The sequence below is a fragment of the Vanacampus margaritifer genome, chromosome 4 (assembly GCF_051991255.1).
Source record: "Vanacampus margaritifer isolate UIUO_Vmar chromosome 4, RoL_Vmar_1.0, whole genome shotgun sequence".
Taxonomy (NCBI): domain Eukaryota; kingdom Metazoa; phylum Chordata; class Actinopteri; order Syngnathiformes; family Syngnathidae; genus Vanacampus; species Vanacampus margaritifer.
Genome location: NC_135435.1, coordinates 5,016,093 through 5,044,014, shown reverse-complemented (window position 1 = coordinate 5,044,014; position 27,922 = coordinate 5,016,093). Strand labels below are relative to the sequence as shown.

The following is a 27,922-nucleotide window of genomic DNA, read 5'->3' as shown; positions in this document are numbered from 1 at the left end:
GAGTTCCTAAAGTAGCTTACCATGTGACTGTATAGTATAGTATCAATAGTTCTGCTCACCAGCACCACACTCCAGCAGCATTGGTTTGCAAAGTCCTGTGGAGGTAACTTGAGCAGGGATTTTTGCTGGGATGATACAACAAAGGCGTATACATACTATATATGCTATTTGAATGTGACTCTACAAAGTGCGGAAATTAGTTTAGAGTTCTCAAACAAGCATCAAGCAAGTAAAACTACCTATATAGTCCATGTTTATTCATCTTCCCGCCAGTGACCCCTCCAAGTTTGGCTGCACACTGAGTTTTTTAAAAACAGTTTAATTTAATTTACATTAATCTCCAGAGTTAATGCTTTAAATTTGACAGGCCTATGTAATCTTTATATCTATTATAAACTTCTGGTTTCGACTGTAAACATTTGGTCACCTCTTAAGTCTTTCTTCTCAGAGTCAGACAAGTCCTCTTGTTTGGTTTCTTCATGGTCTTCTCCAGAAGACAGGACAGTGACTCCTGCCTGAGATAGAAGGTTCTTCAGTTGGCTGCAGAGGAGGTCCAGCAATGATTGCACAACCTTCGGACTCAATTTGTCTGCATACGTCCTGTAAAACCAACCGTTTATTGAAAATAAAATCTCCTCCATCTCAACCCTACACGGCAGTGTTCTTTCTTTATACCGCAAATTACCCAGTGCTGATGGCCAATATTTGCAGCAACCGTGTAGATGCAACCTTCAGAGCAGTGCTGAGCTGGGATACGCCTTGTTTGTGCAGCAGTTGGAGGGGCTGTCCTAGCATGGTGTCTGTGCCACATAGCTGGGACAACACATTGAGCAGCCCACTTGAAATGGCCAAGGAGACATCTACTGGCTGGTAGCGCACACTCAGTGCAAACACAGTGACCAGCAGAAGACGCTGCTGGGCTTCTGAGTTGAAGAAAACAAAACAAGGTACAGCATTTAATTTTGGGTGGTGACCATGTTTTTAACTAATTTTTACTGGGTTCTACATGCAAATTCCTAGCAATCTACAACCTTTTTTTTTTTCGCACCAGAGAGCAGTTTCACGTAAAGCAATATTTTGACAGACCAGCATAGAAACAAATTAAAAGTACAACAAACACATTCCACTGAATGGATTAGTTGTAATTAGTGGGTGACCTGTGCTTGACTGTCTTCAAAACAGATGTCATCTTGGGGCAATGCAAGCCAATGACACCGGAAAGTGTGTTACTTACGTCAAGCCTATTCTAATTTAGTTTTGCCCGCCCTCATGGCAGAAAATCCCGCTTCACGATGATAAGGTGTTGGAACTGGAAGCAAGGAATTGAGTGCTTGATTGGCAGTTTAAAGAGGTTCATCACCTTATTTGACAGCCTTTCTTCACATACTATTGTAGGGCAGCGTATTTTTCATGGGAGTTACAGGCTTTTGTTTTGTTTCATCATTTGGCATTTTCTACTATCCAAAGTTCTCCCAACATTTTTTTTTACTCATTTTGACTAGCTTGTGGGCTTACTTTTTTATATATTGAACCGTGTGCACACGTAGATGCACCTGACTTTAAAAACAAAACATCAAGAGATTCAGGCTTTTAGCCAGATGTGCGGTGCAACAAAATGGGATTCTAAATAAGGACTAAATACAGGCATGTGCTTGTTTTTTTTATTGAATTGATGTACATCTGTATCTTAATATATTTCATGCTAAAAGACCCAGCCTAACAATAAGCACAACAAAAAAGCATATTAACAAACAGCTGTATTTTTTTTTCCTAAGCAAAAGGCTCTGCAGCACAAAAATGCTGAACAGTAAACTAATATTGAGTGTAAGAACTCATTTTGTGGATTTTTGGGGAGAAAAAAAATCAACTCTAAAAATTTTAACATGCATTTGATTCAGAATCAGCAAAAATATTAGGCCTACTCACGTTATAGTACAGGGCAGTATAAGACAACTACAAGCAAGCACCACTAAACGAGTTCTGCCACAAAGTGGGTGTAAAAATAATGGTTGTCGTCGGATGCCCCCACAAACACAAGCAGCTCCCAAAACAAGGCTGTGTCAACTTCTCCCCAGTGGGTCAGGAACACCTTTTCATTCAAGTAAGAAGACACAATAGGGACTTGTTTGCTTTCCTTGGGAGAATTTCACTAGATGCTCGAATGTGGATTCAGATCAGCCCGAAGTCAGTCGTCTAGGAACCGAGTTCCCAACCAGGGCTGCACAATATATATATAAAAAAAAAAAACAATATCGCAATATTGGCCCATACAATATGCATATCGCAAAAACATGTAATAAGTTTCATATGGAATTTTATGCTTTTATCTGAATTTGACCAGTCAGACGCAAACCGCTAAATGTGCTCCGCTGTCCAATAGTTGAACATTATCGAGAGGTAATTACAATTAATTAATTAAGAATATATTGAGTTTGCTTTTCTTGCTGCATAAAAAATATATATTCAAAAGTGGGAGTTCCCCTCCAAAACAGACAAAACAAGCCTGGCTGCCCGCCGGTTTACTTAAGTGCTGCCAGAACCCCTAAAAGATATTTTAAGGGGGGGAAAAGGTTTTCTTTTTTTTTTTCTTGGGAATTAAAGGTCTCAGTATGAAAATGCACTTTAATTGAGTTTTCTATCAAAAATATGCATCCCGGCCTGTCTACAATCCAACCAGGTATGAAAAAAGTCAGTTTGTGACTTCTTTAGCTTTCTCCTGCTTTCTAAAATGTGTGCTTAAAAGGGGCAGATTAAAATTCCATGACATGGTGACGTCAATAAGACACGGAAATGCACTTGACCCAGCCCCCTCAGGTTAGTGGCACTGCCTCTGGTAAAGGCTTGTCACACCCACAGAAATTCAAGAAGATGACTGCTCCTTTTTTTTCCCCGCTCCATGGAGAACAATGGGGAAGCAACGGTCAGGAACAAGTGGTTGCTTTCTTCGTCCAAGTTTTTGAGAAGACAGTGGATTAATTTTATTTTTGAAGTACGTGCACCGACAGCATTTTCCGAATGAATGTTTTGTTCATGAAAAGCCTGTTCAGAGCTGAATTTGCAAACATAATGCATCGGTCCTAGCGGTGTGTGACACGATTGCAAATGTGAAAGATGTAAATTAAAAATTTTATTTGGATTTAGCCTTCCTTTCTAGCCATATTACCAGTGTATTTTTAGTACCTAAAGTGGGAGCTACATTTGTCGTGTGGAGGTTGTTTGGTAACAAGAGGTCAGATATGATAAAGCAAACGGTGGTTGGATAATACTGAAGCGGTTGCGTATTGTTTTGCCAAGATACAATCTGCGGTGATTATTTTGCCGTAACCGGCAACTCGCCACCCTAGTTGACGTGACTTTTTGATGGTAATTTCATTTTCATTTTATTAGTTTATTTAACAGGGACAATGCAATCAGACATAGACACTAAACATAGCCAGCAGCTGATGTTGAGCATAGAGTTTAGCAATCAATTGTGTTATTTTTTCATCACCCCAACCCGTGTGAATTGAGAATTAATTTGTTTGAACCTGTCCGTGGCGTAACAAAAGGTTGGGTTTGGGTCTTTACCCATGCAAACTATTATCGTTAAATGAGAAATGCCCCCCACCCCACGAAAAAAAAAAAGAATAATAGAATTTGGGGGCACATCACACTTTTAAGCTTAGGGCATGCAAAGGAGTAGCGGCGGCACTGTGTGGATGCATGCTTGCAGGCTCAGAGTTTCCCATTCCTTTTTTGGATCTTACCTATGTGGTGTTTGTTTGCCTGTAAGGCTCGCTCCAGAGTTACAGATAGTTGTTGGTAAATCTTATGAACTGCAGTCTGGATTTCCAACTGGAGGCTTCTCTTAGCTGTCTTTACCCCATCCTGAAATGAACGGAAGGCAAGTTTTAATAAGGTCAATTCAGAATGGTTTACTATGTTATACAACAAAGATCACCAAAACCAAACCACCTTCCCCCAATCCCAATCAGATTGCCAAATCTCAAACCTGATAATGGTGGAGCTGCACACTCTCTCGCTTCAGCCCTCCATTGCCAATAGTGCCCAAGCCAAAACAACCAGCCAGGAACTGCAGCCTGACAGAGGTGAGTAGGGAGCAGGACTGAAAGGCACTGCATGGGCGATCTGTGTTCGCTGGCACACAACCCTTCTCCTCCATACCAGCAATCAATACCACAATTTGATGGAGAGCTTCTAACCTTAACTGCAGACACAAAAAAATACATTAGGAAAGAGTTCACAGAAAGGGTGATGTGTGTATATACCAGGGATGTGATTTGACCAAAGTGAAATTATCTGAAAATTTAGCCAGGGGTCTGGGGGCCGCTGGCACCCAGCTAGGTCCAAATTTTCAATGTATATTGAACTATCCCATATAAAATGGCAGTTTTAGTCAACTCAAAATCAGTCACATTCAAAAACATTGGACTGCCTTTGCTTTTAAAAACTATCACTGAGAATATCATCATATCTAACTAATGTGATTACTAAGTTAACACATAAATAATGTTGAAGAGTTCAAATTTCATGAACAAATAATTGTATCATGACCAAATGAAAAGTAACTCATATTAGAGCATACCACAAATGTCTTTGTTATAGCAGAAGATGTTATCTGTCGGAGTCATGTGCATACACAATGAACAACTAAAAAAAAATAATAATAAAAAAAATAATAATTAAAAAATCGGATTTTTTTTGGGGGGGGGGATAAAAAAAAAAGCGTAATTCCGCGAATTAGCGGAAAAATCACATCCCTGATATACGTATAGATATGCATGTGTGCATATGTGTACACCATATTTCTTTTTAAACAGACAATAGCACAACATTATATTCTGTAAGGGTGCATTGATATGTGGACCAATATGGGGAGAGATTTATCTGAACATTATTCACACAAATATCTCCATGATATTGTCGCGTTTTTCCAGATCTACAAATATATCAGAGATTTTTCACGTGTTTTTCAGATCATCTGTAATTCCTATGTTTTCAGATCCACAAATATACCCGCAATTTACAAGTTTTTGTATAGTAAAAGTAAATATTAATTCAATTCTGCTTGTGAATTATTGAAAGGGCTTTGTGGATTAGCAGGTGCGTGTATTCATTTTTGAGACAAACATCATGCAGTTTTCAAGATATTAAGACACACAGGTTCCAAACATTCAAATGTGGAAAGGTCCCGTGCCAATGTTGCTGTCTCCTTTTGAAACAAAAAACAGTAGATGACTCGTTCACATTCAAACTGCAATTAAAAAACAGAAAACTAGCCTTTATCTGATCTTCTCGTGTTTAACACAAATCTGAAAATCAAAATATGACTGTAACCGATGTTTGTATTGGTAATTTATATATGTAGGGAAATTATTGTGTCACTTTTGGCTAAAATTCACAGTACGGTATTTGGTGCAACGCTATGGGAGATAGTTGTAACAACATATTCTGGGTCAATCAGGAGCACTGTCAAAAAACAAAACCTTGATCATCACATTATCTGAAATTACAATTTTGCTCAGAAAACGATAAACTGTAACCGTTCAGCCCTTCTGGACACTATAAACAACAATTTTGTTTGTATCTCTGTAGATGTTGTGTAATGTGGTGTTGCAGCATTTCACAAATACAATATGCCAATCTCTCACCTCTGCCCTGCTTTGTTGCTGTTCCATGGCCAGGATAGTGGCCTGTGGACTGGTTGACATGCTTTCTTCCGGTTCTTTAAAGGCTGAAGTGAGGCCGACGTCACCATTGATGAAGCTGATCATGTTGTCAATAAGAGCATGAATACCAAGAGAGCGATTTAGGTCCAGGTCTGATTCTTCATATGAGCATGCGGAGCTGTAACTACGCTGACGACTCAGTTTTGCACGAAACCAAGACTCAGCCAGTGAGTTTGGAGAGGTATGAAATAAACCTAAAGATATGAAGAGAAGAAAAATGCTTTCAGAAGGTAAAACTAAAATATATATCATTTGCTTGATGGATGACTTATGTTGTTATAAGCACATATCATTCAGTGCGAAGCATTATTATTCCACAGAAAAAAGTTTGGCATACACCCAAAATCCCGTTGTTCATGCCTGCACATGCCATCATCAGCCAAAATGACTTATAATGGGTGTACTGAATTTCTAATAACCACAGAGGTCAGAATGCTATGGAATGCTATACAGCAGCTGTCACCATCCACCGAGCTGCGGACTGGTACTGGTCTGTGTGACACTTGCTTAAATATTTAATTGCTAATCAAAGTCCAAAAGGAAATGTTATTTTTGAAAATCAGCCTCAACTGCCTATGTCTGTGTCAAACACCTTGTCTCTTATGTCATTTGGCACACAGGTCAGTAAAAATTAGTTAAAAAAACAATCAATCAAACCAACGTACGTTTTAGGAGAGCTTCTACCTGTAATTTGAGTTTGAAACAGTGCCCCAGGAAAAATAACCAATCAGGGTCAGGCGTGACTGACAAGGTGTTGCTGCACACTTGCGGGCACACTCATAGCAAGTACACCCACCGCAGTCTCATGCTGACCTGTGATCTTGGACTTCAGGAGCTTTGTTGAAACTATGGTGGTCGTGGAATATCTCAACTCTGAAAAATTAAATATTTGCCCATCCCTTGCAATATCTCTGCTTGACAGGTACATGTATTACCTATTTTTGGTCTTTAATTGATTGTATATTAGGGAAAAAAATTGAATAACAATAAATAAATCGATAATTGGATTTGAGGACGCAGCCTTAGTGACTTGATTTACACCTTGCAAGCTGTTTTAACAGTGCAAACTCCCCCTTGCAGTTGTGGTGCCAGTCTTGTAAATATAGCAATGAAGCCTTTAAGACTGCAAAAAAGAAAAAACACAATGACTACTTTGCTTCCATTTCCAAAATCCTCCCTTTATGAAGCAGGATTTCTTTGCAATGACAGTGAGCAAAATAAAATAAAATAAGTAACATTTGTTATTAATGTCATCGTCTCCCATTATTTCAAGAAGGGACATTTTGGCATAATGGTGAGTTGTAATCCCCCCCCGGCCATTTTTCTGTGAAGAAATATTTTCAAGGGTCGAAATACAAATTATTAAAAACATCACTCGCCATTAGCTATACTTCTACAAGCCATAGCAGTTTGTATCCCAACAAGTAGTAGTAGTATTAAGCAACAAGCATGAACGTAACTACACAGTGCAATATCATAGCATTTATCCATCCACCCATCCATCCCTTTTTCAAACCCTTATAAAGTTGCTGCACATTTTGGACAAATCTGGCCATGAAACTTCACTTTGTGTTGTTGCCTTTATTCCTCACCGCTGATATTAATTTAGTAACACCTGGTGATCATGGCTTAGCCTCAAGCAGCATTTGGCTAAGATCCGGATGAGCAGTGATGCATCACATCACCGGAGCCACCAGCAGAAGAATGCCAAACAAACACAAGTCAAATGCGGTAGAGCACAATTATCCAGTATTTTTGCTTGTTTTCAACTTGTTTCAGCAATGCGATCCATGATTTTATATTATTTTTAATATCCATAACAGACAGTGTTACAGCTGTAACGAGGTGAAAGATTTAAGCTCGTAACTCACTGAGCCTTCCCATGGGCTCACCACCGGTGGAAGGGGCCAAAGGGGTCGGGTGCGCAGTGAGTTGGGTGGCAGCCAAAGGCGGGGGCCTTGGCGGTCTGACCCCGGCTACTGAAGCTAGCTCTGGGGACATGGAATGTCACCTCTCTGACAGGGAAGGAGCTCGAGCTGGTGTGCGAGGCTGAGAAGTTCCGACTAGATGTAGTCGGACTCACCTCCACACACGGCTTGGGTTCTGGTACCAATCCTCTCGAGAGGGGCTGGACCCTCTTCCACTCTGGACTTGCCCACGGTGAGAGGCGCAGAGCAGGTGTGGGCATACTCATTGCCCCCCAGCTAGCCGCCTGTACGTTGGGGTTTACCCCGGTGAATGAGAGGGTAGCCTCCCTCCGCCTTCGGGTGGGGGGACGGGTCATGACTGTTGTTTGTGCTTATGCACCGAACAGCAGCTCAGAGTACCCACCCTTTCTGGAGTCCTTGGAGGGTGTGCTGGAGAGCGCACCCCTTGGAGACTCCCTCGTTCTACTGGGGGACTTCAACGCTCACGTGGGTAATGACAGTGAGACCTGGAGGGGCGTGATTGGGAGGAATGGCCCCCCCGATCGAAACCCGAGTGGTGTTTTGTTATTGGACTTCTGTGCTCGCCATGGACTGTCCATAACAAACACCATGTTCAAGCACAAGAGTGTCCATATGTGCACCTGGCACCAGGACACCCTAGGCCGTAGTTCGATGATCGACTTTGTAGTCGTGTCATCGGACTTGCGGCCGTATGTGTTGGACACTCGGGTTAAGAGAGGGGCGGAGCTGTTAACTGATCACCACCTGGTGGTGTGTTGGCTCCGATGGCGGGGTAAGATGCCGGTCCGACCAGGCAGGCCCAAACGTACTGTGAGGGTCTGCTGGGAACGTCTGGCAAAATCCCCTGTCAGAAAGAGTTTCAACGCCCATCTCCGGCAGAGCTTCTCCATTGTCCCGGGGGAGGCGGGGGACATTGAGTCCGAGTGGACCATGTTCCGCGCTTCAATTGTTGAGGCGGCCGATCGGAGCTGTGGCCGTAAGGTGGTTGGTGCCTGTCGTGGCGGCAATCCTCGAACGAAGAAGGAGTCCTATCGGGCCTTTTTGGCCTGTGGGACTCCGGAGGCTGCTGACGGGTACCGGCTGGCCAAGCGGAATGCGGCTTTGGCGGTCGCTGAGGCAAAAACTCGGGCATGGGAGGAGTTCGGTGAGGCCATGGAAAACGACTTCCGGACGGCTTCGAGGAAATTCTGGTCCACCATCCGGCGTCTCAGGAGAGGAAAGCAGTGCACCGTTAACACTGTGTATAGTGGAGACGGAGTTCTGTTGACCTCGACTCGGGACGTCGTGAACCGGTGGGGAGAGTACTTCGAAGACCTCCTCAATTCCACCAACACGCCTTCCTTTGAGGAAGCAGGGTCTGGGGACTCTGAGGTGGGCTCCCCTATCTCTGGGGTCGAAGTCGCCGAGGTGGTTGGAAAGCTTCTCGGTGGCAGGGCCTCGGGGGTGGATGAGATCCGCCCGGAGTTCCTGAAGGCTCTGGATGTTGTGGGGCTGTCGTGGTTGACACGTCTCTGCAGCATCGCGTGGACATCGGGGACGGTGCCTCTGGATTGGCAGACCGGGGTGGTGGTTCCCCTTTTTAAGAAGGGGGACCGGAGGGTAGGTTCCAACTTTAGAGGGATCACACTCCTCAGCCTCCCAGGTAAGGTCTATTCAGGGGTGCTGGAGAGGAGGGTCCGTCGGGAGGTCGAATCTCGGATCCAGGAGGAGCAGTGTGGTTTTCGTCCCGGCCGTGGAACAGTGGACCAGCTCTACACCCTCAGCAGGATCCTCGAGGGTGCGTGGGAATTCGCCCAACCAGTCCACATGTGCTTTGTGGACTTGGAGAAGGCGTTTGACCGTGTACCTCGGGGAGTTCTGTGGGGGGTGCTTCGGGAGTATGGGTTACCGAGCCCCCTGATACGGGCCATTCGGTCCCTGTACGACCGATGTCAGAGTCTGGTCCGCATTGCCGGCAGTAAGTCGAATTTGTTTCCGGTGAGGGTTGGACTCCGCCAAGGTTGCCCTTTGTCACCGATTCTGTTCATAACTTTTATGGACAGAATTTCTAGGCGTAGCCGAGGCGTTGAGGGGGTCCGGTTTGGTGGCCTCAGCATTGCATCTCTGCTTTTTGCAGATGATATGGTGCTGTTGGCTTCTTCAAGCCGTGACCTCCAGCTCTCACTGGAGCGGTTCGCAGCCGAGTGTGAAGCGGTTGGGATAAGGATCAGCACCTCCAAATCCGAGACCATGGTCCTCAGTCGGAAAAGGGTGGAGTGCCCTCTCCGGGTCGGGGAGGAGGTCCTGCCCCAAGTGGAGGAGTTCAAGTATCTTGGGGTCTTGTTCACGAGTGAGGGTAGGTTAGAGCGGGAGATCGACAGGCGGATCGGTGCAGCGTCTGCAGTGATGCGGACGCTGTATCGGTCCGTTGTGGTGAAGAAGGAGCTGAGCCGAAAGGCAAAGCTCTCGATTTACCGGTCGATCTACGTTCCTACCCTCACCTATGGTCACGAGCTGTGGGTCGAAAGAACAAGATCCCGGATACAAGCGGCCGAAATGAGTTTCCTCCGCAGGGTAGCCGGGCTCTCCCTTAGAGATAGGGTGAGAAGCTCGGTAATCCGAGAGGGACTCAGCGTTGAGTCGCTGCTCCTCCACGTTGAGAGGAACCAGTTGAGGTGGCTCGGGCATCTGGTTCGGATGCCTCCTGGACGCCTCCCTGGGGAGGTGTTCCGGGCATGTCCTACCGGCAGGAGGCCCCGGGGACGACCCAGGACAAGCTGGAGAGACTATGTCTCTCGGCTGTCCTGGGAACGCCTTGGGGTCCCGTCGGATGAGCTGGCTGAAGTGGCTGGGGAGAGGGAAGTCTGGGCTTCCCTGCTAAAGCTGCTGCCCCCGCGACCCGACCCCGGATAAGCGGAATAAGACGGACGGACGGACGAACTCACTGAGCGACGAAGGCTTTGCGAGGGTCAGCAAATGTTTTCAAAGAAATTTTGGACATGTTCAAAATTCCTTTGAAAACATGTGTTCACACTAAACCTTCACCATTCAGAGGTAATTTTCTACATATAAATTGGTAATTTGTACCCAGTTTTTCAACTGAATATTTTTGTATGAAGAGAGTGAAGCTGTGTAAGCTCCACTTGCAAAAATAATAAATAAATAAAACAAAATTCTACTTGAGTGCTCAGTGTTTGGGGTCCCTGAACCAACCGCTCCAATATGATGAGTATACCCCAACATTCAACAATCTCATGCGAATGAAGGGCTGAGTGAACTACAGTATATTCAAATCATTTATTCATAGGATAGCACACTGCAGGAAGGTTTGAATTTAAGCATATATCATTCTTAAATGGTTTTGCACAAGCTCAGTTTTGGGTCACATCTCAAATGTCACACACCTGGACTATGTGTTCTGGTCTATCACTTGTATAATGAACGCAAAAAGTGCAAAAACACTGTCTTCTCATTCACCTAATGATGGTCCAGCATCAGTATCAACTGGGTTTAGTATCTTCCTCATGGAAACTTTGACATGGTTCCAAAAGCACAGGATTGAACCCACAACCTTCAGGTTGTAAGATGACCATTCTACCACCAGAGCCATGCCACCCATTTTACAACTAATACTGAAATTATTACAAGTCTATAATCGAAAATGTTAAATGAATGGGAGGTGCATCACAGAGATGGAGTCAAGCTAATTAGAAGAAGAAACATGCCATCGTTTACGTGCTTGTGGCTCCTCTTGTGCCTGGGGCTCAACTGCCCCAAAAGTAGCAAATAAACTATCCACGCAGGGATCAAAAGAGAGACAAAAGTAACTTGGGATACATAATGCTAGCTTGCAACATTAGATTCTTTTACAAAGTTTTTTTTCCTTTTCCAAGTCATTCTTGTATCAAATGTTGCCATTTTTATGCTCCCCATTTAGTATGGATTGTTCAGAAGTAAACTGGTAACTAAGTTAGACCAGCGGCAGACATAAGAGTGGATCAATGCCTAGAAAACATCATATTGGATGCTGACTCTTGGCTGAATGCTATCTGAGACTGTTTGGTAAAATTGAGCAGTTAAGTTTTGTTAGCAAGCAAACAAAGAAAAAAAACAGGTGTTGAGTATAATAGACTTTTACATGAAAGACTTATTTATACCTCTCTTTTTGTGAGAAAACGCCAAGTCCAGGTCAACATTTCTCCTTCCACTCTGAAAGAAAAAAAATACATTGTATTAGAGGTGCAAAGATTTATTGATTATTCGACAACTAATCTATTATCAAATTAATTGATACATAATTTGAATTGATATTTATTTAGCGCCTTTATTTAATTTAAAATTGTCCAAATCTTCTGAAATATTATTATCTTAAATAAGCCTGACTCACTCGGGTTTCCAAGATTGTGAATTTAGCCGTTCAGCAGTAAATATTCTCAGATTTCTGTATTCCTCCATGTTAAACAGACAAATGAAAATAATTGCAAACATCTACTTTCAATTTGAAAACAACGATTACGGACCAAACCAGTAACTGAATTATAATTAATTAATTAATGGTTGTGCGTTTTAAACCCTACACTATATTAAATAGTTTAAAGTTACAGTAATTTGCACACGAACACAATAGATTAAGGTTAAGAACAGCAATATTAATACTGTTAGCGAGAGCCACTACATCGTGATAACTTACATTGATGTTTCTGCATTTGGCAATTTATTATTATATTATATTATTAGTATGGGATTTTTTTTTAATGGGCTTTAGGTGAACTGATGAATACACGCACGCACGCACGCACACACATACACATACAAAAAAAAAAAGTATGTATATATATATATATATATATATATATATATATGTGTGTGTATATGTATATATATATATATGTATATATATTTAAAAAAAATATAAGAAAAAAAAATAAGAAAAAAATGAGGGAAATTTTTATTTTTTTTTTAAAGGAGAGCAATGATGATGTCAAATCGAATGAACAATACTGAGCTCTAAGGAAAAAAAAAAGAACAGCAATATGATACTATTGTGCACATTATCTATGTATAACACAGTATGATGTACCAAATTATATCCCTCTTCATCAGATTCAGGCTGGGAGAGGTCAGACTCGCTCCTTGATTTCATCAGCCTGTAGCTAGGACTGCTTTGCACTGAGCGGCTCTCTGCACTCAGACTCTCACTCCTGCAAATACAAACAGAGCTATACCATATATCATTTTTAAAGACAACAACAGCACCATTTTACTGGATGTTAAAGACTGCTACAGGTTTTAAACTTGGTTTTGGTTCAAAGGATATCTGATGATCATGATAGCTAGTAGTTAAGTCCAATTAGTGTAATGTATGTTTGTGGCAAGTTTCTCTAGTGTTTCTTTTGCTCTTTTCAAAGGGTTATTTGGCAGATTTTCTTACAGGAACCATGCTCTTTAAAAGCAGGAACAAAATTCAAACAGTAAATTGTGATAAAAACAGTATGCTGAAATTTTGGAAATTGAATTTAAAACATGAATACAACTGTATCTTCTCTGAAAGTGCAGTACCTATATTTGATGCTTGTCACCTCTTTACCAATCAGAATTCTACTTATTTTCAACCATATCACACTCAAAAGTGTAATTGTTAGATTTGTTCTCAACTTTAAACAGCTCTTATATGCTGAGCTAAGCAGTCATCACTTTTTAGGCACTATACAGTACGTTCCTAGTATTAAGAGTTTAGCGCTCACTACAATTGTTTGATTTTATATTTGAGGTTATGGTCTCATTTGGTGATTAATTGCTTTGGAATTTTGGTGTTTTGTCAGTGATACTTGCTTTCATTATTCTACCCATCCGACTGTATCTAACCTGGTCATGAAGCTTAGACAGTCTTGTGTTCCAACAGCAGTTTGTCCCTCTTCTTGGTTCTGCTTGGTCAGTTCACCCAATACAGGGCTAACCCCCAATATTAGCAGGGCACACCGGTGAATCACAGAGTTACAAGCTGCTGTGTACAAGTCCTGGCCTTCAGGGAGAATCGTACTGCCCCTTCTTCCCTCTTGTGACGGAATTGCATCCTCCTCTCCTCCTCCATTAGTTCCTGTTCCTCCGCTCCTGGAAACCAAGCTGGAGCCAAGGCCCACGCTGGCAGCCCTCTCTCTGTCTCGACTACGTGCTACCTCTCGTGCTGAGAGGAAACATTGAAAGATTTCTGTGTGAGACATGCACATAAATCTAGGTTAGTGGAAAAGCAGCATGCATATAATACATTAAGATTACTCACATTTAGAATAAACGCATGTGCAAATGCATGAACAATCTAGTCCAATTGTGTGATCAACAAGAAAGGTGGTTATCTAACCTCATATGTGTAGGAGTTTCTCATTACCGGATGAAACAGCCGCATAAACAGGATTATATGCATTATGCTAACAATCACATAAAGTACCTTGTGGTTAGTCATGACTTGAAGACATGAAATCAACTTCAAACGTCAAAGCAACAAAGCAATGCCAAGCTTTTAAAACACCCTGGACACTCAGGTATAATTTTGTTTACTTAATTTATCATGCATGTTTCTGGGTAATGGGAGGGGGCTGGAGATAAACCACCGAGGCACAGAACTGTAAGCTCAGCAGAGAAATACTGTCATACAACACACTAAATCTTTTATATTTTTATAACAAAAGTTAACATTATGACCAGCAACCACTCATTCCAAATTATTATCAGGATGAATCCAAATAGCCCTCCTCTCTCTAGCATGCAGCAATGTAGTCAAAATGAGGACGACTAATGGCCTTGGCTTTCTCGCTTGTATCATCCATACGTATGCAAAGAAAAATAAAAGCAAAGCTTTCAAAATAGTGGGCCACATATTTTGAGTTTTATTTTGTCTTCACAAAGATGCGAGGGCCGGTTAGAGACGGTGAACAAGGTCTGACGTGGCTCAAGGGGCTGAACTTTTCCCAGGTGTGTACTAGAAGCTTGTCATGTTTACAAGATATGGAAATTATCATACTTTATATCATATGGTGACACATCACAAGATAACAAATTCATGACTTCGTATTGCGTTTTAATATAATTACAAATGTGGGGTGTACTGACTTCCAGCTGTCATGACTTCATGTTCCCGGTCATCTTCTTCATCATCTTGCTCCTGATGGCTCTCATCTCTCTCACGGTCAGCTCTCTCTTCCAATTCAGCCTCCTCATCAATTGTACGGGTAAATGAATGTTCTTGCGGATCCATGTCTAGAGAGTCCTGATTGTCTGAGATCTTAACAAATAGACAATGTAACATGTTACTTTTCAATGTTTTTAATAGAATAACTCAGTCTACAAGAAAACACTATTTTGTGTAAGCCTGAGGTAGCTGAGAATTATGAAACATGCAATTTCAGAGCCCCTTATACCAATGAAATACACACAAAACACTCGTGTGACTTACTCTCCTCTCCCGGGATGAAGATCGTGTCTGAATGAAGTCCATATTCTTACATGCAAGCAGGCGATTTCGCACCATATAAACATTACGATAGATTTCTGCCAACGACTTAGATGGCTGGTCTCTATAGGAAAAACAAAATGGGAGAATTTGACTATCAAAAAAAAAAGTCTATAGTTAAACAATGTTATTTATTACCTTCCCTCCACATGTGCTTGTTTGAGCAACCCAGTGTGCTTCAACAAGGCTGATAAAACAAATCTGGACACAGTATCTAATAGGGACTCATTACTCAGTGAGGCGTTGTCCCAATCTGAAAAATAATGCACAACTTAGTCAGGACACTATCATACGACTTTTCAGGACATTTCCTTGTAGTTATAGTCTAATTCTAGGGATGTTCAATACCACTTTTTTCAGACTAATATAGGCTTGCGGGCAACTTGTGATCCCTGCATTATCTCTATATATCATAACAAATAATGAATACATTTACTAACAATTTCATATAATCCCCCCTCCCCCCCAAAAAAACAAACAAAAAAAACAAATAATGAATAAATTTACTAAAAATTTCATTTAAGTGGTAGAATTGCATAATTGCATAAGGATGTTAGCGATTTTAGTAGACGTGGAAAATATCTTAAGATTTAAGGGGGGTTGGGTTACATCGGCCATTGCTTTAGGAAGGTGAAGATGTGCCTAGTCTCAGACAGACCTTTGCTGATGGCATAGTCTTGCATGCTGATCCAGAGACTGTTGGCAGGTTCTTTGGAGGAGCCTAAAGCCAAATCTACCAGGATACTTAAGCTAGGATGCACTGTGCAGTCAATAGGCTTCTGCTCTTCATTATCCGACAGGGCAGCCTCCAGTAATGAGCTGATACAAGCGTCTTAAAGAACAAAACAAAAAGTAAATGCAAGTAAAGTGAATGACAAGTCAAAAAAAGTTATGTAAAAGTAAATATGAATTCTCTTTACCCAGCTGTGGGACGTCCATTTCCAAGCCATTGCTGAAAAGAGGGGTTCTGAGCCAGTAACCAGTATCCTGCTCCTCCAGAGAGGCAGGGGCGCCTTGCAGCATCCCACCAAGACACCGACCTACCAGCAAGGCTACCGTCCTCTCCAAGTCAACAAGCCACACCCAGGACAACGCTGGCGGGGGAAGAGACATTCCTGAACCTGGCTCTGCGAAGTCTGACATACCTAGGAAGTTGGAATAGGCAAGATTGTCTTGAACTGAAAAGTTACACAAAACTCTCTTAATGTCTATATATTTCTTCAACATTGATGCCCGTCCTTTGTTGGCGAACATGACCACAACTTAAGGGACTTTCATACTGCGTAATTCGTACTGCGAGGCAGCATGTGAGGACGACAGCATCCTGATACAGACTTGCCTATATTTGGAAGTGCTTGTGTAGCAGCCTACTAGGAAGTAACAGGGAGGCTTTTCCCACTAGTTGGTTTATTGACGTTTGCATTCTGAAATAATTCCGCCAGCCCCTCTCCCATTAGATGTGCCTTTTGACGTCACCACAACGCCAATATAAACTTGAACATCTTGCAATTCAAGGGTGTGCCACGGCCACTGAGGGCTGACAAACTAAGTAGCACGCTGATTGGTGAGCTTGGTGGGAGTGGAGGAAGATGGTGTTTTTGTGTGAAATGGTGGACACTAGGGCTATCACTAACAAATATTCAGAATCAATGAGCCTATTGATTATTCCGTTGATCACTTAGGACATCGCTCCCCCCCACCCTCAGGACTACTGCATTGTATACCTAAGCTTTAGGCCTACCACACGTTACAATCTAGACTTGATCATATGAAACGATGAAGTTATTAAAATCCGCACCATGAAGAGGCCATTGCAGCTCCTGGTCCTCCAGAGGGAAGGCAGCAGGCAACAGCCTGTTTAGCCGGTCCAGCGGAGGGAACAAGTCAAGGAGGTAGCTTAGCAAAGGCCTCGCCACAGACACAGGAAGAAGCAGCAATGAGTTGGTGATCTGACACAGCATACTGCCTGCCGCTGACACAAAGATCACATCTGGAAATGACAGAGACGTATTGAAACCATGAACACCCATAGAACATTTCTGGAGGTCTCAAAATGATTGGCTGTTTTAATAAAAATCCTACTGATAGAATTGTTATGAAACTGCAGAAACATGAAGCACTATAAAAAAGTAAAGATAATGGTTAGTTTGTAGGACAACTCTTGAGATATAGGTTTGTGAAATATCGGTGATAATGGTCAACAGACCAAATTAAACTTGGTTTGCCAATGTCATACTGATTCATGAATAATGAAATATGATAATAATGAATATCATACAGTCGCTGTTTTGTGTATTTTGTCATTTTTTACATTTTTGGAATGAAACCAAATGCAGACACCCAATTGAAGTCCATTTTGTCTTTTTTTTATTGTATTTATTTTTTTACTTTGGGGGGGGGGGGGGGGGGTGAAACTGAACGCAGACATCCCAAAAACGCAAAAAATTGCAAAAATGGACATAAGTGTTTTTCACATAGCAGTGACGATACTTTACTGGTTTAAGTACACATAAACAAACCAATATGAAAAATGTAAATACTTTGAAATAGAGGCATTAACTGCCTTTAGAAATACTGTAGCAGTATTCCATGATGAATGTACAGAAGAAAAAAGCTTTGTGCACGGAAAATAGGAAGGAGGGCGCAATACAAATATACTTTAACTTTATTGTTAAAGTGACTGATTACTCATTCATACCTTGTAGCTTCTCGCGTACGCTGCCATTCCATGAACTCTCTTTAATCAAAGTGGCCGAACGGGCGAAGATATCTGTGGCGTGAGGTAGAAGGAGTTGCAAATGCTTATGGAGCAGGGCAACACTGCTGGAGTTCTGGAGAAAACAGAATGCATATAGCGTTAGTGATGTATTTATGGCACCAGCTGTCAGGAGCACTATTTAAATGAGCTTACAGACAAAAAAGCCACAATCTGTATACAGTAGGGGTTGACGAGAATTTTTGTAGTCGGCGCTAATATCATAATAGTGAAGTCAACTAGGATTAATTGATGACATCCAAACACAGGCACGCTCATTCACTCACTCACTCTCCTAAAACTAGGCACGGCTCCATTACCGTGTTGAAGGTATAGCAGGGGTTTAAGAAGTCAGTTTCAAAAACAGCTAAAACTATCTGTAATAACTGAGACACTTATTTTTTTCTCTTCCTGGCTGAGCAGAAGGGACAGGGGTTGAAATTACACACACATAGCCGCAAACAGGGGCAAGAGATGAAGACAGTCATCATCACGTTAGATTAGGCCTCTTAGGCACAAAAGTAGATTGTTGACTTGAGCTAGGTATCACTATGACCTTTCTCCTAGTTATGCAACGTCCTATCTGCACCCTTACTTACCAGTTGAAACCAGTTAAGACCACAGAGTCACACATAGGGAAATTAATACCAAATACATTGTTTTAGTGATGCTGAGCCCTAATGTGGGGGCGGCTAGGGCAATATAAGATTATGTTGGAGAGGAAAGACATTTTTCTGCATCTGGCAGAAATGGGCTCCCCGGCCGTGTTGCGATCTTTCTGGTATCCATTAAAGGGGAACCTAAATATGTTCTTTATAATATGTTCCATGCACCCCAACAAGTTTTAACATGGTATTCTGATTAATATTGTGTTTGTGTAATGTGAAATAAATATATATATATATATACAGTATATAAATAAACTTGACTTGACTGTTAGTATAATACTGCGAGCATTAACGATCAAATGAATGGGAGACTTCTCCAGAACTTCTTAGTCAAGTGAAGAAAGAGTGATTCAAAAATAATAAGCCAATGTCCATTATTCACTTTAGTGCAAAGATGGATTACTGTCCCATTGGCATCTCGGGCTTCAAGCTTATCTGAAAGACAACTGCCTCAGCGTAAATTGGTAGGAGAGGCGATACAGACCTTGCAGTATGTAAACAACTAATGACCTTTTCACAATCTATTAGCACCCTCAATTGGTGGAAATATGACTGCAATCACTGAGTCATTGTGAGGGGAATGTCGCCTCAGGTGTCACTACTGTTATGACATGTTTGGCATAGTTTTTACACCGGATTCACTTCCTGATGCATCACACTATTTTTTATCGGGGTTTTGTACAGGTAGTGACTGGGAATTGGGATCTAGCAAAACCACTAAAACGTTATTGTTCGAGACTGGGATTTTAACTCTTGTTCCCTTTGTCAAAGGTAGCAGTGATTCCATCCGGGGACATGCTGTCTGAGGTAACAAAATGCTACGTGAAAGATGAAAACAAAATAAGTTTAAAGTGGCTGCTACAATGGTATGTTCACGTTGTATAAATCAATGAAAAATGACAGAGCTCCCAGTATGAGACCCAGTGTAAACTACCTACTAGGACGTCAATTTACCAAGCTAACATTAAAGGTCCCATAGTATGAAAATGCACTTTAGTGGGGTTTTCTATTAATAATATGCATCCCCGGCTTGTTTACAATCCAACCAGGTATGAAAAAAGTCCGTCCGTGACTTCTTTAGCATTCTCCTCCTTTCTAAAATGTGTGCTTCAAAGGGGCAGATTAAAATTCCATGACATGGTGACGTCAATAAGACACGGAAATGCACTCCATCCAGCCCCCTCAGGTTAGTGGCACCACCTATGGTAAATGTTTGTCACACCCACTGAAATTTGAGAAGCTGGCTGCTTCTTTCTTTCTCTTTTTCTGCTCGCAATTGCTCCGTGGAGAGGGGAAACAATGATCACGAAAAAGTGGTTGCTTCCTTCATCCCAAGTCTTTGAGAAGACAGTGGATTAATTTTAGTTTTGAAGAACGTGTACCGACATCATTTCTCAAAGTACTGTTTTGCTAGTGAAAGCCTGTTCAGAGCTGGATTTGCAACACGTTTAAACATAACGGATCGGTCCCAACAGTGTGATATGACTGCAAACGGGAAAGAGGTAAGTTTAACATAGTTGATTTAGCCTTCCATCCTATCGTTTCTAATAAGAGATGAGCACCTTCTACCATATTACTGTTGTATTTTTAGTGCCTAAAGTGGGAGCTACATTTGTCGTGTGGCGGTTGTTTGGTTACAAGAGGTTAGATATGATAAAGCAGACGGTGGTTGGATTATAGGAAGCGGTTGTGTATTGTTTTGTCAAGATACAATCCGCGGTGGTTAATTTGCCATGACTGGCAACTCGCCACCTAGTTGGCATGACTTTGTGATGCTGTGGTCTTGACAAGACGGCTTGCACTTTACGACCGTGCAGTGGCCTAAATGTGCATATTTGTGTTGTTCATAACCGCTTGTAAATGTCTACAAGTATTCACGGCAAATCTGAGACATTCACGGCAAAATAATATTCACGGGAGATTTGCAGATTACAGTAAAATAACCATTGCCTAAACAATCACAAACTAACGCTACAACATAGTCTCTGTAGTAACGTTTTGCTACTCTTTCTTATGGTAAAACGTTTTGCCAGTTTTTCCACATAGGGTTAGGGTTAGAATTGTTATTAAAATAGTTCTCAAATGTGTAAAAGACATGTCTGTATTTTTCTTTTCTTCTGCTTCCATGGCCAGTCGGTTCCATTCACAACATTAGCACATGGCTACCATGACCGAAATCCCTGCCCCCTCGAGAGAGAGAAGGGTATGGCCTAGGCGTGGCCTGGTGCAGCTATTTACATAAAAGTGACACACACCTAAAACAGGCTGTTTTGAACAGAGCGTTTTTTGGCTGATTTAGGGACAGGAGAAATATTAGATCCAAAATCAATTTTGACGAAAGCATGTCACAGACATGTCTTTTACACATTTGAGAACTTTTTTTAGTATGTTAAAAAGTTGAATAATATGAGACCTTTAATAACAATGATCAGGATAATCAGTGTGTTTTTACGAGACGTTGCGTCATAAACTCGCAGTGAATTCGCCGAATGAGGTGATGACTGGCTGATGTTAATGATATCCTGATAATATACAATATTATATAATCGTAACTGATGTCCAATTTTGTGGATGATCATTCCTCTAGAGCTAAAGTGAATTTGACAGCAGAGTTAAAAACTCGTTCGGTTGCTAGTTAGTTTTAGTCTAGCCCATTATAGTCTTACCTTGGATTAAACGTAGAAATACTTGTTTTTCTTAGAGACATTTAGATGGAGGTGAGGCCGTCCACACTGTGTAATCCATTGAAGACATTGCTCCACTTTGTGGATTCCTCATGTCTAATTTACACAATCTATGTGCACATCACTTCACTATTTTGCTTGTTGGAGGTCCACAGCTGGTTGGAACTTTGTTTGGCCTAAATTTTTTGAAGCTGACAAAAGTTTTGTGGATGGATTTTACAATGGACCTCCATTAGAGCTTTGAGCCACATGTCGGAGCTGTGGGTGTTTGGGGGCGTGATTTGCAAATGGTCAATTAAATACTGTATTGTTTTGTTTTCTTGCTATCATATTCTTTAACAGTTTGAAATTGATTAAAGCATATCAAATATTTGAAAACAACTAAATGTTTCAATTAAGGTCAAAATTGAAATATAGCTAGGATTTTTGGTTCATTTTTGGTACCTCAGCACAACGCACGTCCATGGCTCCAGCTAGTAAACCGGGTGCAAGCAGCCACCTGAGATGTGCACTTTGGGGCACGCGGGCACTGATGCATTGTTCATTGGCTGGATCTCCAACCCAGTTTTTGTGCAAATTATCCATATGGAAATTTTTACTATTAAATAAGTAACTATAGTGTTCCTTTACAATATCTTTATTAAACATAAATCCGATTTGAAATGATGTGCAAAAATGTGTTGACAGCCAGACGCTACATGATTTTTATCTTTTGCTTGATCATTTAATGGCTCGTTAGGATAATCAATTGTAAAATAATTCAGTAGTGACAGGAACAATCAACAATCCCTCACTGGCTACTTTTAAATGGACACATTTATTCGGATTAAAAGCTTAATGTACACACCCCATTCGGAATATTCTGACCCGATTAAGCCCACTCCGATCAAGATCTTATTCCGAACAAGAGGGGTGGTTTATGCCGATTGATAATCGATCAACGCGCAGGAAAACAGTTTAAACAGAATGGCAAGGCTGCATGTATGCGCATGCGCTGTCTTGTTGTAATGTGTCATAACATCGTCGTTTCTGTCCATTAAAATGGCGGCATCTTTACAAGATTTTGTTTGCGAGGGGGGAATTAGTTTTAAAGTACTTGGAACTTACTTTTATCAAGCTCTTGCTTCAATAAAAGTGTTAACACTATCACAACTACTGTGCTAAATGACAAATTAACTCATCTTGATAAATCACGTGATCGATTTCAGCACGTTTCACGGCTGCCGTGGGGCTGATCTGATTAACGGAGCGGAACACGTCAACGACAGATCGGAATGGATCATGTCACATCACAGATCTTTAATTTGAATGACTTCAAACGGAATGACAAAAAAAGTTACCATGTAAACTTAGCCATTGATAACAGTGCTGCCAAAAAGGTCAGCCCAATAGAAATTTCCTAGACACCACCACAGTATTGGAGAATATATCAACTAATCGCACCTGGTAAGCTACCCCATGGTTGTCACTTGTGATGTGCATGTAAGTGTTTAAACATTTTACATTTGTGGTTGATTTCAATACCACTTGTGTGACAAAATAAGATATGTGAGGTGCATACAGAACCCACAAAAGCAAACTGTTAAGTATTCATACCTCCGTCACATGGTTGACGTGGCAGTAGGCTAATAGTTGCTTCTGCAAGGAGCAAAGGAGTTGGTGAAGGTGAGCTGGCTGGCTGCTGTCAGAGGAGGACATGCCCTGCTGCAACTTGTCACTGTTTTTCTCCAGCTCACCAAAAGCCTGATCCTGTAAAGTAAAGATCACAAAAGGGAACTATTAATTCATTCAAAGAAATGTCCAAAAAGTGCAAATACTTAATGACTTATAGATGCTTGACTTATTTTTGTCAAATCTATTGGTATGCTATTTCGGACACGAAAATTACTTTACAGTACATACCCCACCATCTCCAGTACTTACAGTATAAAAACCAAGATTCCTCAGTAATGTCTTCATGAGGATCTCTGCTAGGTGGGTGTCAGGGTGGCCTGCTGTGGCACTGTGGTTTGGGTCTGGGGATGCTGTGAATCCGAGGCCACAGCTAAGCACCTCAGGACCATCAGCAGGAGAGCTATAACCCAGGAGTGAGGCTACATGTGTGTGGTCCTGGAGACTGGTCAGGATGATGTCAAGCTGCATTCTCTGTGGCAATAGACACACTTTGTTAAGACCTATGACCAGTGGTAACATTGTCCAAAAGCTATTATATTCTAAAAAGGACATCTTTATCTTAAAGCTGTCTTTTCCTGCTGTCTTAATTATGCATGATGATGCAAATTTTACATTTCCTATTGAGACACACTTAAGAGTAGCAGATGTGGTCACAGCCTGGTGTCCAATCCAATTGAAACTTTTGAATCCTCATAGACTTGTTTTCAGTCATCTGTACATTAGGTACCTGTCCTTTGGAAAGACTCTCCCATCTGTCAGGGCCCTGAGGCAGCAAGGAATGAAGCAGCTCCATCCTCTCTCTCAGTGGTGGCAGCAGCATGGTTGCTCCCACTGAAAGTGTCTCAATCACTGCCTGATAAGGAAAAACACTATTAGTTATCCGATATGATAATGGTCGGTAGTAGACTGAACTAGATGGCATAGGTGACTTAAGAAATGCGTCAATATAACATTTGATCCCACCCCAGTCACCTTAAACATCTTCAATATTATTAGTACAATTGTTGAATTGTAAAAATAAAATTAAAAGTCTGGGAGTACTGTTTTGATGTAACCTTTAACTAACCAAATATTCAACCAAGATTATTTCTGTCCTTACATATGATAATTTATACGAGAAATTTGACATGTAGCATTTTGTCAAAAATGTCTACATTTGCATTGGAGTCATCTCCTGAAGTGAATGTAATTCAGTCACAGCATTTTGAGTACAAATAAAGTATAAGGATCAGGTTTCAAGAAAAACTTTTGAAAACTGTGGTTGATATGAAACACACCCTAAAATTTTCAATTTAATCTTTCAATACAGTTGTGCGAAGGATAATTGAAATTTTAAATTACACTTGACCTTCACTACATTAGCTGTCTACCATTCTTCATAGACACTTTTAGTCCCTGCAATGTACTGTGTATGTCATGTTTTGATCTTGCATTACCTCTTGAATCTCATCTGGCACAGAAGAGTCCATCAGCCTGAAAAGGAGATTCCTCAGTGGCCTGGCTTGCCGACCTAAGATACTTGTAGCTACTCCCCCGGCAAGTGCCAGAGCCAGATGATTTGATAAAAGCCGAAGGCACAGCTTAAGAAAGCTATGATGCTCCCTGAAAATACACAAATTTGTCAGAGGACAGCGCATACTATTCAAACTCTGTTCCTCCCCATGTGTCATTTTCCTTTTCCCCTTAATTTTCTTTTATATACAGTAGCTGCAAATCACAGTAGACTGAATATAAAATCGAGGCATGTTCTATCCATGCTCCATTTTTATAGCAGGAGCAAAACTCAGTCAGAAACAAAGGAAGGGTAGCCTTCCTATAAGAGTATTGTCATTAGTAATGCTCTATGAGGTTTACCTGGACGAGGGGAAGGGGAGAGGAGGAACTTCGCTGTTGATACCATCACAATATCGGTCAAGGAAGGAGCGTAAGTGGGAGAAGGTGCTTTCCTCAAGGTCAACGCAATAGGGTCTGTGCCAGGCTACCACTTGCCTAGAGTGTAGAAAACATATTTTTTTTGTCTACAATGCCAAGGGGAGAGAGTCAACATGCAAATTTATCTCAAAAGAGGGCTAAGTCCAATAAGCCTCATACTAACGGGTCAGAAGCTTCAGCCTACAGTATGCTCTTCCATTCAATTAAAGTAGTACAGACCTGAGGTATTGTGCTACAAGCACTAATATTTCCCCAAAAATAATCAATAAATTGATAGCTGACCTGTCTCTGGGAAGGGCTGTCCAAGCAAGACTGTGGGAAGTCCCTGCTGAAATCTGCTGTACGGTCACCCCATCCAAGCCCACTATCTTTTTCGGTTTTGTGATTGGTCCTGTGGAGTTTCCCTGCCCACACTGGCCCATGGAGTTGTTTCCCCATGCATATACTTCATTGTCTGTAGATGTTAGTTGGGATGAAGAGGAGTAATAAAGTTTAATTTCCAAAGCACCTACAGTTCTACAAATGAGTTAATTTCACATCTTTTCCGTGCATTCAAAAGGGAGTATTATCTCAACGTGGTCTTTGGATTTTGTATTGTAACACACTTGCATAATTACTGTCTAATATTTCACAAACACAGATTCATACTGTGTCTGAAACAAAAGATAACCATTTGTGGGGAAATTCAAACATCAATACAGTCACTGACAACATTTATCAAACAAGAATGTCTTCATATTCTTATTAACATTTAGCCTGTGGCTGCTGTTTAGTTCAAATGCCATGCATTTTAAAAAACAGCAGTCAGGAGTGAAACAGAGCAACAGAAGAACCGTACCATGCGACAGGGCCAAACAATGGCTGTCCCCTATGGAGATGTCCACCACCCTGGTCGTAGCCAGCTCCTCGATAAGTTTAGGTCTGAGTGCTGTTGCCTCAGAGGACCCGCAACCCAGGCAAGCACCGCAACCCCAAGCATACACCTACAATCACAGTGACAACAAGGAACATTGGCAGATGATTTCTCCTCCGGTACTTATAATGCCGTGAAAAAGTATTTGCACTCTTCTCAAATTCTTACTTCTTTGCATAGTTTTCCCACTTGAATGTTTGACATTATCAAAAAATTTAAATATCAAACAACGATAACCTAGGGCTGGACAATAAAACTAATTAATTTGATACATCGTCATTTTAAAAATCGAATCGTTTGCTAAATCGTGAAATCGAATTTTGTCTTTTGGATTATTAAAAGCTGTTGTTCTTATGTTCTGTTACATTCAAATATTTTTCTAAGTTGTAATTTTGTGGCAGAATGCTGGATGGGTGGTTTACAATAGCTACCAACTACTTAATTGTGGCATTTATGAAAAAAACTATGAATGTTAAGTAGATGTTAAAACTAATTTAGAATCAGTATACATTATTGTTGTCTGAACATTTTGCACAGGAATTATTTTTAATAAATGAAACCTTTAAATAAATGTTGGTTGGGTTTATTAGATTAAAATCAATTAAAATCGTAATCGTCCTGGATGTCAGCCCAACGATAAACCAAGTAAACATAAAATGCAGTGCTTAAAATGTGATTTGATGTATTAATGCTGCTCAACATAGAAATTTGGCCAAAAATATCTTTACAATTGTTTTTTTAAATTTTTACAATTGCTTCTTTTTTATTTGACCATTGATTACTCAAACATTTTCTAATTTAGATTAACACCTTAGCTGTTCACAATGAATGCCTTTGGCCAATTGTTTTCAGACTGGATTCGGGTTAGAATTTCCCACCCTCTATCTGCGGATGTGATGTCATGGTTACGTGAAGAAGGGAGTGTGTGCATGTTCATTTTTCGGCCAAATGTAGCAATAGTGATTAGAAATTCAATTTACTGCATTGAGCAGCTTTAAGCCTAAAAATAAATAAATAATAATTTCAAAAGCTAACAAATGGTTGGGCCACTATCAGAAGCAACAACAGAAATGAAGTGTTTTCTTTTAGACCGCTATGTATCCACATTACCTGTCCAGTTGAAGTTAAGGCAAGAGACGACTGGCTTCCAGCGCACACTTTTCTGATGAACATCCCTTGTAGGGCTTCCACCACTTTTGGTTTGTAAACACGATTAGTATCACCATGACCAAGTTTCCCTGCCAAACAACAATTTTGTTTTTATTGTACTTTGTAGAAAAAAATGCATGCTGAGTGAGCATAACATCGTATTCATCCACAAAGCAATTGTTAAGAACAAACTTTGATATATGCGTACAATTAAAAAATATATTTTGGATTGCAGTACAGCTGATGCGCAAACTGACAGTTTGAACATGCATGTATGAAATAAGACAAAGTATTTCAATGTTCAGTACATAAAAAAATAATTATAACAGTAATTTTATGTGGTAGTGATAAGATTAATAATGAATACAGTGCTGCTCAAAAGTTTGTGAACCCTGCAGGCATGGTCAGATTTTATATATACAATATTAAAATAACCTTGTTAAATGTTTAGTCATACCCAAATCTACAATGCTGACATTGAAAATAATGGACTTGAACAAAAAGAATGATAATATTGTCATTCATTCTTGAACAAAAGTTGTTGATTTAAGAAAAACTCTTGAAAACCTGACACTTTCTTTTGTGATTTATCAGTCTTTCACATCTACTTTGGGGGGATTTTTGCCACTAGTCCTTGCAAAATGCAACCAATTGAGAGAAGTTGGATGGGCATCTAGCATAAACTGCCCGCTTCTGGTCCCGCCTCAGTATTTTGAAAGAATTTAAATCAGGATTTTGACTGGGTTCATCCAGAACATTAATTTTGTTGTTCTTCAGACATTCTTTGGTTGTATTGCTGGAATGCTTTGGATTATTGTCATGTTACACGATCCATCTTCTACCAGGCTGTAATTTGACAATGGACGGCTTCAGGCAGGGCTGGCCCAGGGCATAGGCAAACTAGGCGGTCGCCTAGGGTGCCATCTAGTTGAGGGGGCGCCAAATTGCAGGGCAAAAAAAAAGAAGATAAAAAATATTTTATT

General features: G+C 40.9%; 1 protein-coding gene across 6 annotated transcripts in view; it reads right to left on the bottom strand.

Moving 5' to 3' along the window:
- Nucleotides 1-27,922, bottom strand: part of herc1 (HECT and RLD domain containing E3 ubiquitin protein ligase family member 1) — an 88,852-nt gene that overhangs the window by 46,095 nt on the left and 14,835 nt on the right. For all 6 annotated transcript variants that reach the window (XM_077562886.1, XM_077562885.1, XM_077562890.1 and 3 more), the window contains exons 8-30: nucleotides 26,901-27,028; nucleotides 25,716-25,860; nucleotides 25,160-25,331; nucleotides 24,800-24,934; nucleotides 24,382-24,547; nucleotides 23,673-23,798; nucleotides 23,195-23,416; nucleotides 22,868-23,020; nucleotides 17,863-17,995; nucleotides 16,963-17,154; nucleotides 16,085-16,309; nucleotides 15,823-15,996; nucleotides 15,303-15,417; nucleotides 15,108-15,228; nucleotides 14,765-14,936; nucleotides 13,523-13,865; nucleotides 12,738-12,858; nucleotides 11,815-11,866; nucleotides 5,652-5,923; nucleotides 3,992-4,207; nucleotides 3,747-3,867; nucleotides 686-923; nucleotides 428-600 (exon numbers count right to left, since the gene is read on the bottom strand). In XM_077562886.1, coding sequence (XP_077419012.1) covers nucleotides 428-600; nucleotides 686-923; nucleotides 3,747-3,867; nucleotides 3,992-4,207; nucleotides 5,652-5,923; nucleotides 11,815-11,866; nucleotides 12,738-12,858; nucleotides 13,523-13,865; nucleotides 14,765-14,936; nucleotides 15,108-15,228; nucleotides 15,303-15,417; nucleotides 15,823-15,996; nucleotides 16,085-16,309; nucleotides 16,963-17,154; nucleotides 17,863-17,995; nucleotides 22,868-23,020; nucleotides 23,195-23,416; nucleotides 23,673-23,798; nucleotides 24,382-24,547; nucleotides 24,800-24,934; nucleotides 25,160-25,331; nucleotides 25,716-25,860; nucleotides 26,901-27,028 — 3,915 coding nt within the window. The remainder of the gene's footprint in view (nucleotides 1-427; nucleotides 601-685; nucleotides 924-3,746; nucleotides 3,868-3,991; nucleotides 4,208-5,651; nucleotides 5,924-11,814; nucleotides 11,867-12,737; nucleotides 12,859-13,522; nucleotides 13,866-14,764; nucleotides 14,937-15,107; nucleotides 15,229-15,302; nucleotides 15,418-15,822; nucleotides 15,997-16,084; nucleotides 16,310-16,962; nucleotides 17,155-17,862; nucleotides 17,996-22,867; nucleotides 23,021-23,194; nucleotides 23,417-23,672; nucleotides 23,799-24,381; nucleotides 24,548-24,799; nucleotides 24,935-25,159; nucleotides 25,332-25,715; nucleotides 25,861-26,900; nucleotides 27,029-27,922) is intronic.